This window comes from Cynara cardunculus, assembly GCF_001531365.2.
Source record: "Cynara cardunculus var. scolymus isolate 2C chromosome LG 16, CcrdV1, whole genome shotgun sequence".
In the NCBI taxonomy this organism is placed as follows: domain Eukaryota; kingdom Viridiplantae; phylum Streptophyta; class Magnoliopsida; order Asterales; family Asteraceae; genus Cynara; species Cynara cardunculus.
Window position 1 is genome coordinate 3,984,915 of NC_037543.1, and position 13,306 is coordinate 3,998,220.

The 13,306-nt window shown below is 29.8% G+C and overlaps 1 protein-coding gene across 1 annotated transcript; it reads left to right on the plus strand.

Annotated features, from left to right (window-relative positions):
• Positions 1–10,254: 10,254 nt before the first annotated feature.
• On the plus strand, positions 10,255–12,857 carry LOC112529720 (ethylene-responsive transcription factor RAP2-3-like). Its single transcript, XM_025141090.1, has 2 exons — positions 10,255–10,491; positions 12,128–12,857. Exons 1-2 carry the CDS (start codon positions 10,314–10,316, stop codon positions 12,712–12,714), a joined length of 765 nt encoding a protein of 254 aa, XP_024996858.1. The 5' UTR covers positions 10,255–10,313; the 3' UTR covers positions 12,715–12,857.
• Positions 12,858–13,306: the final 449 nt, after the last annotated feature.

The window sequence follows — 13,306 nt, forward strand, 5'->3', positions numbered from 1 at the left end:
GTGGACGACTTTTGACGTGATCTAAGTTGTAGGCCAAGTCGCCTTTACTCCACTAAGCTCTCTCACATGTATTATCATATGTGATAAATGTGTTATTAATGTGATACTATAATCTATCAAGACTATCACATATGATACTAAATCATAGACGCATACGACTTTTGGTGCGACCTAAGTCGCAAGGCACGACATCCATACACCACCAAGTCCCTTCAAGTGTATTATCACATGTGATATACATGTTCTCGCGTTCTCGTAAAATAGATGTGTTCTCGTTTGAACCTCTACCATATATATATATATATATATATAATGTGTTATATTGATTGATTTTGATTTTGATTTTGATATTTAAAACTTTAAGGACAGTTACAATTTCCAAGTGGCATTCACCCGACATTTTCAATAGATTCTCGAAAATGAAGAAGCAAAAGTCAAACTCTAAAAAGAATTATCTTTCATCTTCAATCGATTCTTTATTTTGGAGATTGCACAATTAATTATAGTATTAAAATATTCAATATAACTTATAAAATATTATTATTTTTATATAAACATACAAATTCAAACGATCTCATTGGTAGGATGAATAAAAAGTCATTTCTCTTTTATAAGTAATCATTTTTGGATAAATCTCCAAATTTAGAGAACGTCATTCTCTCTCTCATACTTTCTCCGTTTTGAGGAATCTGTTGGAACAAAACTCCCCCAAAATCTTCATTTTAGGGAATCTGTTGGAGATGCCCGTGTAAATAGCAATGCCCTTAAGAACCGCATCATGAAATAAACATCAGACCATACAGATGATTGAGATTGATTTGTATTAATAATTAAGAAGTTTATATCTAAAACTTTTTTTTGTAAAGTTTTTTAAAATTTTGATGATTTTTTGCAGAAAAGTTAAAATCGGTGCGAAACTGTAGCTATCCAGGAAACCACTTTATAAAATGACTAAAAGGTGATGGTTATTTGTGTAATTTTTCCTCTTTTAAAGGAACCAAGTTTGACTTCAGCCTACTTTGCTAAGAGGAGAGAGAGAAGGGGAACATTATATATACTTTTTAGGCAAAATACATAAAATAGCAATCTACTTTCATAAATTTCTTTATTATAGCATTGTACTTTCAGTTTTTCTTATTACAATAATGTACTTTCAAATTATTTTTTATTAGGACATTGTACTTTGAAAAATTTACCCATTATAGCATTGGGTAACCTTTCGATTTAAATTTACCCATTATACTAGRTTTYCATGYCACCTCATTGTCCACGTAGGCTGTCCACATGTACTATAGTGATGTGACTTTCTTACTACATCATTGTACTTTCAAAATTATTTTATTATAGCATCTACTAGTTCTTATTAAACACTGTATTTTTAATTTTAATATTATATTTTATATGTTTTTTTAATAAATGTATTAAATGAATTAAAAAATTCTAAATTATTCATTAATATACTAATATCAATAAAAACTAGTAGAACACAACTTATCTCGTTAATATTTTTAAAAAAAATATATGATTTTTGAAAAAAGGAAAATAAGAATTGTTCTTTTTTACCAAAAAATATTATTTTTATTTGACGAATATATTATATTTGTTTAAAAACTTTTTACTTGACGTATAAATATATTAAATTAATTAGATTTTTTTGAAGTATTTATTAATATAACAATATTAAAAAATTGCAGATAACAATTTATTTCGCTAATATTTTAAAGAGAACTTTAAAATATATGTATTTATTTGAACAACATAAAATAGGAAAAGTTGTCTTTTTTACAAATAAAATATATCTCGAAAATAATGTTGCATATTTATTTAATAAATATTTTACTCTAAGAATATTTAATTTAAATGCAACTTAATAAGAAAAAGTAAAAAAAAAAAAGTTAATGTTTTTTTAGATAATAGCAATGAAAAATAAAAATCACTAATAATAATTTGAAATATGTTTTTATTTTAATTTTAGTTAAGTCATCAAAATGATGTGTCATCCACATCACCTTATTAAAGCCATACAAGCAAAAAAGTCAAAGAGTTAACCGGTTTAAAAGGTAACAGGTTACCCATTGTTATTATAGGTAGATTTTTTAAAGTACAATGCCTTAATAAAAAATAATTTGAAAGTACATTGCTGTAATAAAGAAAAACAAAAGTAGAATGTTATAATAAGAAATTTTGTGAAAGTAGGTTGCTATTTCATGCATTTAACCCTACTTTTTATGTCATTATCAGGTCAAATTATGTATGAAGTAGAGATGACCAAATGGGCCCGGCCTGGCCCGACCTGTAACCGCCGGAGGACCGGAATCGGGACCGGAGAGAGACCGGAACCGGCCCGGGACCGGTATGGACCGGTTGTGGACCGCCAGTTATGAACCGGTTATGGATTTTAATGCTTTCTAGGACCGAGACCGGTTAAGACCGGAACCGGTTATGTAACCGGTTATAGGACCGGCTCGGCCTGGCCCGGTCAACAAAAGTCAACGTGTATATATATATATATATATATATATATATATATATATATATAACAAAACGTATTTATAAAATTAAACGTATATATATATATATGTATATATATAAACATATATTTAAACGTATTTATAATAAAACGTATTTATATAAAACAGATTAAAAATAACATATTACAAACATATTAATAAGATATTAAAAATTTATTAATAAACAAAAATTTGAAAAAAAAAATATTTTTTTTGGCCGGGACCGGAACAGGGACCGGATTCTTTAACCGGTTACCGGTAAGCTTAACCGGTTACCGGTAAGCTTGACCGGTTACAAGGTATTTCACCAGAACCGGGACCGGGTTCGATTATGGCAGGACCGGTTACCGCCGACTTTTGTCTTGATTAAGACCGATAGGGACCGGTTTTGACCATCTCTAGTATGAAGGGTGTAAAAAATAAGTTTTGATATAAATATATTTAAGGAGGAAATTAGTAAACATTAATTTATTTAACAATATATAAGGTTGTATTTAGACAGGGTCGTCCCTTAGCATGTTAAATGTGAGATTTTGAACATGGTCTTTGAAATTTTGGGGCCCAAATTTACATGTGTTTAGGGTCTGTTTATCGACATGTGTAAAACTATAGCCGAAATTATTTAGGTTCAAACCATTAATTATTTGGTTTTAGATTCAAATCATTAATGGTTTAGGTTTAGTTTCAAATTGTTAATCGTTTTAGGTTTAACCCGTTTTTATTCTTGACATATATTCTTTGTCATCTCATTTATGCAATGTAATCAAAAGTTTTAGATATAATAGGGCCTCCTAAAAGATTGGAACGTCCTTGTATTTAGATCATCTCCAAAGTAACACAAAAACAGAGATGTTATATCTCTAACTCAACATTAAAACACTAAAAAAAGATCCAAAATGTTGGCTTTTATATTTTGAGGTCAATAAAGTAGGCTCTAAAATATATGTTAATATTTTATTCAATTTTTCTAATTATATATAAATTAATAATACAATAATAAATATATATATTATTTTATTATTATCACAATATTAAGAATGTTTTTTTTAATGTAATGTTGGCTTTTTTTAATGTTGAAGAGACACACTTTTTTTATTTACTAGAAGATAATTGTACAATGTAGCGAGATATATATCTTGATTTTAATGTTTCGTTTTATATTTTGACTCTATCGATGTTATAATACGATTTTATATGGTTTTGAGAAAAAAGAAAATGTTTTTATTTTTAAATAAAATACAAATTTAAAAATATTATAAAATTTTGAAAAAAAAGGGATATTAATATTAAATTAACTATTTAAAAGTTCGTTTTTGTATAATTTCTTTAATTAAATTTTTTATTATAATTTAATTGAAGTTTAATAACGAACTAATTTATTTTTGAGTTAATAAAATATTTTTTAAACATAATAATTAAGTATTTTGTTAGGACTCAATGATTATATTATTATGTTTCAGATTTTTTATGTATTTAATTATGTGTATCTGCAGTTAGTTATACAAATTTAAACATAAAGCTCTAATAAGATGTACTCTTGTATTTTCTGCTTGTAATATTAAATTTTAAGCAATATACATCAATAAAAAATACTTTATGAATAAAAAATATTTTTAATTTTTTTGTCAAAAACTTTATAATATAATTAGAATAGTATACGCACATTACAGTGAGATACATCATGATTTTAATGTTTTCATTTTGTTTTTTTTTGTTTAAGTCGATTTTATAATACAAGTTTATGTGGTTTTGAGAAAAAAGATAATGTTTTTAAGTCTTGAATAAAATATAAATATGAAAATGTCATAAAGATAAAAAAAATATATTGATATCAATACCAAACTAACTATTTAAAAATTTCTTCTTTTTATGTATTTTCTTAATTATTTTTTTATTTTTGGTTTAATAATATAATTTTTATGAAGATAATAATTAAACATTCTGTTAGAACTCAATAATTATCCTAATTATATTTGAATTATATATATTTAAAATTAATGTTTAATTGTTTATCTTGTATTTGATTATGTTTATCTGAAGTTAGTTACACAAATTTTAAAATGGAGCTTTAATAAGTTGTATTTACGCAAAATTACTTGTATCTTGAATTTTAAGTAATATGCATCAATAAACAGTATTTTATATATAAAAGTTAGTTTTTAAAAAAATTTTGTTTTTAAAATTTGTTGTCAAATGCCAAATGCATCAATAAAAAGTATTAGTAATTCTTTTTTACGCGTATCAATATTAATATTATTTAAATATAATTCAAATAGTAATTCTTTTTTACGCGTATGAATTTTAATATTTTTTAATATTATTTAAATAGAATTCAAACAGTAAAAGGTCTTGATTTGAAGGGAACATGTGATGTGTGTGGTTGTTGTGGAAGATGGCAGACACTTCTGGAATCTAATTTCACCATCCACTCCACAGGCCACGGACTTTGATTTTCTTGTTTTTTTTTTTCAAACTTTAATAAAGAAAAAAAAAAGTAACGTGACGTCGTTTGAATGTGAATACTATTATCTACTTTATCAAATAAGATTGTAGTATATTAAAGTGGTATTGTATGCAACAATTTATCCAATAAACGCTTACCCGGATAAGAGTCTTCACTTTCACTTACCGAGTAAGACTCTTTATCCCTATCATCGCTCTTACCGAGTAAGATTTCCAGCCTTGCCATGTGCATCAACTCATCAAGTGAGGAAAGTTACTCAATCCACACTTACCGGGTAAGTATTTAGTAAACGACCCATTAATTTGATAAACTTTTACTTTCAATTTTATGATGTCTCTTTTTTTATTATAAAAATGTTCTTTTAGTCGTTTCGTCCAATAAATAATGTTTTATATGATTATTTACGGTTCAAATAATTATTCTTGAAACTTGTTGAAACGAAACTATTTACAATTCTCGTTAGTCGCTTTATCTATTTGTATTTTAAATAATTACAGTTCTTCAACTGACATTCAAATAAGTGATTGTCTTATTAAGGTTAAAATATGTTGTCTCAAACTTCTCTGTCTCATCAATCATATAAAAACAGAAAATTATTTTGTTTAATCTAAAGTTATTAAACTGGTGTTTTTATTCTCTGTTGATGTGTATTTACGTGATTGTTGTACATGGATGAGAGGGAAATTTGGGATAACTGATTTTTACCCATCTGATTATTACGACATAAGCATATCCACAGTGGCGGACCCAAGAGTTCGTCTGATGTGTTGTTAGCTGCATTTCACCGTTTCAAAGGTTGATTTTTATGGTTCTGGTTGATTTCGATAGACTTTTTCAGTTTTTTTGGTTGATTTTCATACGCTTTTTCTGATTTTTGATTGATTTCAAATGACTTTTTCGGTTTTTTGATTGATGTTCCTTGTACTTTTTAACGTTCGGAGCACCCTCAAAGTTTCATGGCTGTACTTTTTTAACCCCCAAAAGAAATTCTACTTACGAAAATTGGTTGAGCGGATACACGGGTGACGGGACCCCACTCGGGGATTAATAGGTCCACACCCCGCATATCCATACAATGTAGATCACTTTCAAAATGTAGATCCAGACGCCTCTGTAACTAAAACCGATGGATCTCTCATTTATCTATGTTTTTGTTTTCCATTTTAATATTCATTTTTTTTGTGCTAATGATTTATGATTTTGTTTTACTAATTTATTTAATGTTGTTTTCGTTTCAATTTTCAATTTCATTTACTTTATGCATTTTATTTTTGAAAACTGATGAAATCAAATGAAGAAACGGACAGTTTACGGGTGCTGGATGATGCGTGTTGGTAACGGGTCATTTGTGATTAATATGATGGTGGGTCGTGTTAAGTGTATGGTCGGGGCATATTCATGTAGGTGTAAGTCGCAGTCATAGATGCCGGATGTCGGATTCCAACAGTAATCATGGTTGGTGATTGATGAGTGATGGAATGTTAAATTAAAGATGAATATGTAAGTGTTAAAAAAAAGACATGATAAAAAAAAATGTTTTGTATTAAAAAAATACTAAATAGAAAAAATTATTTAAAAAATATCATATGTTAAGCTTACAAACCAACTTAACGGCATGAAAATGCGGTGACTCCGGGCTATCTGCAAAGCAGGTGATCGTCCTGGGATTAGTCGGCTAGCATAGCGGGTTGGATATCCAGGTTAATAAAAAAATATGACGGAGTTGACACAAACAAATAGTCCGGGGGCTTAAGTTGACATTTTTTTTTTGTTGAACAATTTATTTCACTTTTGAACAATTTATCATATTTTTTTTATTAACCTGAATATTCAATCCGCTATGCGAGCCAACTAATCACAGGGCAACCACTTGTTTTGCAAATAACCTGGAGTCACAACATTTGAACCTCCATGGTCACAAGGGGATTTTATTCCTCTTTAAATTTGAACCTCTGACCTCCTGGTACTTTTGACCATTGAAACCAAGCTCAAAACAATCAAGCACTACCCTTGTAGTTAATTTATCATATTTCAAAAACAACTAAATTTGGTAACGGTGGGTCGATTGATCTCCCTGACAACTACGAATGAATTGGAGTTATCATAAGGACGTTGGTAACGTCTGGATTTGAAATGTAATATAAGGTTCTTTTTTAAATGGAGCCATTTACCAAACATTTTATTGTGTAAGCACTTATCGACAAGAAAAAAGTACCTTGACTTATCTTATCATATAACATTTTCAGTCATCAAAATGGATTATTGATAGACGTTTTAAACCCGGTAAGCATTTACAGGTAAGAGTTCTTTTTCTTTCCTTACGAGGGTAAGGCTCTCGGTTTATTTTATGCCTTTTAAGGGTAAGATTTTTAGTTTTTTCTCATACTTAATAAGTAAAATAGTGATATCGATAAATACTACCCTATAAGCACTTAGGGGCCGTTTACCAAATGTTTGCCCGAGTAAGCACTTATCAAGTCACATTACCTTACTTGATGAATATGTTAAAGACCAAAAACTTACCTTGTAAGAATGAGACAAAGACCAAGTCTTACCCAGTAAGTGAGGGCTACCACTCTTACCACGGTAAGCGTTTACCGGATAAATTATTGCATACAATGTCGTTTTAGTAAACTAAAATATTACTCGGTAAGTAAATGTTAGTGTTAGATATTACCGGTGAGCACTTACCGGATAAATGTATGGTAAACAACCCCTTAGAAGTAATAATGAAAGAAATCCTGGAATTACACAATAGCCCCTCAAGTTTACACCAATTACAATCTTGAACCCAAACTTCGAAATCTAAGGAGTGCTTTGTTGAAGGTATTAGGGGTGAGTAATGGAAATAGATATAATTGATGAGATCTGGTTCTAAGTAAGGAATGTGAATGAGATTTATACTTTATTATAAAGTGTTTGATAAAAACTCGTAAAAACTATTTTTTATACATAAAAGATTGTTTATTGATGTATATTACTTAAAATTAAATATTACAACTAAATTGTGCATGAGTACAACTTATTAAGCTTCGTATTGGAATTCCGCACCAACTCAAGATATGCTTAGTGGACTCTATGTCTTGTAACTAACTGTAGATAAATATAATCAAATACAAAATAAAATTCTCATTTTAAATATATCCAAAATATAATTAGAATAATTATTAAGTTCTAACAGAATACTTAATTATTATATTTATAAAAATTATATTATTAAATCAAAAATAAAGTATTTCGTCATTAAACCTAAAATAAATTATAATAAAAATTGAATTAAATAAATTACACAAAAAATGAGAACTTATATATATAATTTTTTAGTTTTTATGATATCTTCAAATTTATATTTTATTAAGAAAAACATTATTGTTTGCTCAAAACCACATAAATTCGTATTATAACATCGACAGAGACCACAAAAATAAAATGAAACATTAAAATCGCGATATATCTCGTTGCATTGCGCGAGTACCCTTCTACTAATTAATAATGTTTCTTTTATACAATATTTTGGGGGTTGTTTTGTTCAGAATGAGAAATGAAAATAATAGGGAATGAAAATGTGAATGAATTTTCATTCTCCAAAGTTTAATCAGAAATGAAAATTTGGGTTTATGGGGGAATGAAGTCATTATATTATATAAAACCAAACAGTTTCTTTTAATTTCATTCTCATTTGATACTGTCTAATAACTCTAATTAGAGACCCCGTATATTATATATGATTAAACATAAGGGACGTGAACGACTTGGTGAACGTGACCAGAGGTCGCAGGGGAAGGTCGTTTGCTATGTGGCGGTCAAAGCAACATATGCTTAACTTTATATGATTAAGTATGCATATCACATGTAATCATATATGATCCAGGAAATTTTTGCAAATTTATCGTCTTTTCATTTAAAACTGACCTTAAAAGATAGATCTGATAAAATGAGTAGCAATTTTTCAAAGAGGGTCGATATATTGAAACTCTAAAGTTTGTATGATTAAATATAAGACACTTACTAGTATAAAAAAAATGCAATTAACGAGTCACATACGTATTGCATACAGGTTGTTTTCCACATGTAACATTCGAATTAGATAAATATAAGACGTATGACAATAAAAGACATTATTAATATATGTTACAGTTTGCGAGTCATGAATATTCTCAACAAAATTGCTATATGGTTTGTCAAGTTGAATGTTCAAAGAGTCAAATTAGTCGTTATACAGTAGTACTAGATTTTCAGGATTAACTTTATCTTTTTTTTTATCAACCTGAATCTTAGGACGACCACCTGCTTTACAGATAGTCCGAAGTCACCACATTTGAACCTCCATGGCCACAAAGGATTAGACAAATGGATTCTAGACATTCGAATTTGGTTAAAATTACAAACATAAACACGTGGTTTTACTTATATGAAACCACTATTCCATTTACATGATAACTAGAACGTCTTCGCCGTTGAAGATGGTTACAACAATTTTGAAAATACAATGGTTATGACGATTTGAAGAATGTTTATGAACCGAACTTTACTACTCGACAAACCGAAGAAAATTGTAAGGGGTGTTTGGTTAGAGGTATGAGACAGTAGTCAATAAGAATGAAAATAAAAGAAACTGTTTGGTTTTCTATAATATATTGGAATCATTCCCCATAAGCTCAAAATTTCATTTATTGTTAAACCGGAGGATTGCAAATTCATTCCATGTTATTTTCATTCCTCAACATAAGTCAAACAGACGGTTAATTTTGAAATATTTAGAATTGATCTGAAGTTCAAGGTTCTTTTCGTCAATTCACGCTCATAAAAAAAAATGAAATGATTTGTTTATTTGTTGGAATCCGTAATTGTATTTACATATTTTGTAATTGTACGTAAATACTAATTTTTGAATTAAATTACGTTTTTCTCCCTATGGTTTATCAGAAATTACGATTTTAACCCTATGATTTTGAAATTTCCGTTTTCATCCCTAGGGTTTGTAATTTCTTGTTATTTTCGTCTCCAATACAAATTTCCTACCTTTAACTATGAGTGAGAAAAAAGAAATGAATGGAAAATGAGAAAAACAGAAATAAATTGTAAATAATAAAAATGAAAACAACGATAATTTATAACTATGAAAATGAAAATCATAATTTCATAATTACATGGACAAAAATAGCAAATTTCAACAAACTACAGGTACTAAAAATGTAATTTACCTTTGACGTTTTGTACTTCATACGACTTCCGCTATAAATACTCTTCTCAACCGCGAATCCATACTCTTACAATTCGATTCTATTTTCTCTTTCTTCTTGTTTGTGTTATTTTCTCTCTCTAGCAAACGTCAAAAAATGTGTGGCGGAGCTGTCATCTCCGACGTTGATCCGATCGTAAAACGAAGCCGGAAGCTGACCTCAGATGATCTCTGGAACGAGTTCGAGACCTACGATCTTTTCGCCTGGGATATCAAGCCACAATCTCTGCTCCGTACCACCAGGAACGACGACTATACCTCGAAGCGCAAGCAAGGTGAGTATCATATTGATTAGATGCACGTACTAGTTATGGAAAAATGCGATGCTTCGATAGAAAGAAGATTGAATCTCGTCATTGAATACCTCGATGATTCTCAGATTCATCTCCATTTTTCTCTTTTCCTAACCTATTAAAAAATCAGCCGTTCTATGTGTTGATAGTGAAAATTAGGCTACGATAATTGTAGGTTGTACATGATAAACAAGTGAAATTTTCTGCAGTTATCGAATAATTTTATTGATTAAAACTGAATTATCCTGCCGTACGTCAATTTTTCGAAGAGATTTCTTCGTACAAGGAAGGTGTTCAATTAATTAATCAGAACCGGAGCTTTTTTGTTTATTGCTTTAAATTTTTAAAGAATGAAACACTGATTTTGCAAGTTTGATGTGTGGTTCGTGACAGTATTTTCTATAAGTTCGTTAGATTTGGAATTTTTTAGACTGATTTTGACGAGGTTTAGACGGTGTCATATTTTGAGCTGTGATTTGTTTCCATCTTCCACGATAGTACACAGCGTAGTAAACTTTTATCAATTTATTTGGGATGAAATTCCTCAACGTGTGAAACTTTGAATTCAAGTCACAGTTGATTGCTTCGATAATTTTTAAGGGGACAAAAGTACCTCTAGCATTTATTACATTATATGCTATTTTTTGACTTCTGCTATGTAATGATACCATACTGATGTATGATGTATAAATAGACCAATTAAGCCTGAAACTTTCTTCGGATTGTTTGTTTACCTTTTAATAGTTCTATTAAGAGATAGCATCTGAATTGTTAAGAGGTGAATATTGTTTGACAGAAAAAAGATCTACCCCTTAATGATTCTAAAATTCTCTGAATGATTTTATATCATGAGTCTCCCTTAACCATTCAGTCACTTAATTTCATTGTAAACAATTATCAAACAATTATATTTCATTTTCCACTATATCCTGAGAGCCTCTTAATCATTCTGACCACTTAATTATTCTATATCAAACCATTCAATAACTGTCAAACAACTCCTTGTATTTCTTGAAAAAACACGGTCTTCTTAGGATTGGTTAAGATTCGTTCTTGTATACCTTTATTATACATGATCGTTTTTCTTTTTTTAAACTTTAATACTGTTTATTTAGCTAAACTTTGTTTAAGTCACAGGCTAAAATGGTATTTCTTTTTCCGTAGATAATTTTCTAACATAAGATTCTCGTGATTTATATTCATTATTGCATAGGTTGGTGTAATGATTTTATAAAAACATAAAATTATTAGTCTAAGTACTTCAATCATGATGAACAAGAAGAATCTTATCTTAAAATATTGAACGATATCAAAGAAAATATAAAATTATTGGTAATAAATTATTAAATAATTTTAACATTAAATCCATGAAAAATAAAAACAATTAACACTTTGAAGTAAATATATTAATATTTAATAACTTAATCTAAAACTCTACTAAAAAACTCAATTGTATTTTTAAAACCTCAATCTGCTTAGTAACATGTCTTATTGGAAAAGCTGCAATCCCTTTGTGATTTCTAGTGTTCCAAACAAAATCACTTCATTTCTTGAATGGTAGAAAAACTTTCTATTAATGAGCACCAAATATGGCTGAATTTAATGAGTTATTCTTCAGGCAGCGAGAAACAGACTCCGAAAGCGATGGAGAAGAAAACTAAACTCCGAAAGAACCTCTATAGAGGGATCCGCCGACGACCATGGGGCAAATGGGCGGCTGAAATCCGAGACCCACAACAAGGGGTTCGAGTATGGCTTGGAACATACAACACAGCTGAAGAAGCTGCTAAAGCGTACGATGAAGCAGCCACACGTATCCGAGGTGATAAGGCCAAACTCAACTTCCCTCAGCCACCACCTACGCCACCGCCTGCCACCGACTCCCACCACCCAATAGACCATGAACTGCCGCCACCTCCACCTGAATTGATGGATGAATACGAGTTCAAAGGACAAATCGAGACCATCATCGAGTCAACTCATCCCATGGCGTATGAACAATTGCCCGCACCACATGCATTAATGATGGATTACGGTGGTCTTCCCAACCATCCAACGACAAACCAGTACGAACTCAGTGAACAAATCTTGAACTTGGAGAGTTTCTTAGGTCTTGAGCATGAGTCGACTGAGTTTGATGGACTCGGGTGTGAGTCAGGATCAGGTGATCTTTGGGCCTTGGATGAGTTCCCGGTTACCATTTGAGCTCAAACTTTACCATGAACTTGCTCGATCATTATCTCAGTAACGCATACTTATAACTAGATTAGAAATTCTGAACCTGGGGCTTCGTACTTCTAATGTATGTATATGTATACTAATAAAAGTCATAAATCTTCGAATGTGACCACATGCTTTGCAGACAGCTCGGAGTCACCGCATTTGAACCTCCGTGGCTACAAGGAGGTTTTTATTTCTTTTTTATTTGAACCTGGGACCTCCTGGTACTTTTAACATTTGAAGCCAAACTCAAACTAATGAGCAACACCTTTTGGTTGAAGTTCTTGTTAGTTGTTACCTATATACCAAGATTTGATTAATTTAAACCTAACCAATAAACAATTTAATTGGCTGATTAACACCTAAACAACTAATAATCTTCTGAACCTAACTGCCTAATTCACACCAATAAAGAAATTTTGAACTTTATAAATAACATTAAACGAAGTAAAAGTTGAAAATGATATCATTTCACCTCTCTCTTTTACATTTTTTTATTTTTTAATTAATACATAATAATAATTATTAGTCTATAGTAATTATAGTTTGTATTTATATTATATATCAATCAAATTTA

Coding starts and splice junctions, on each gene's coding strand:
- LOC112529720 (XM_025141090.1), top strand. CDS start 10,314: ATGTGTGGCGGAGCTGTCATCTCCGACGTTGATCCGATCGTAAAACGA. Junction 10,492..12,127: donor TACCTCGAAGCGCAAGCAAG/GTGAGTATCATA, acceptor GTTATTCTTCAG/GCAGCGAGAAACAGACTCCG.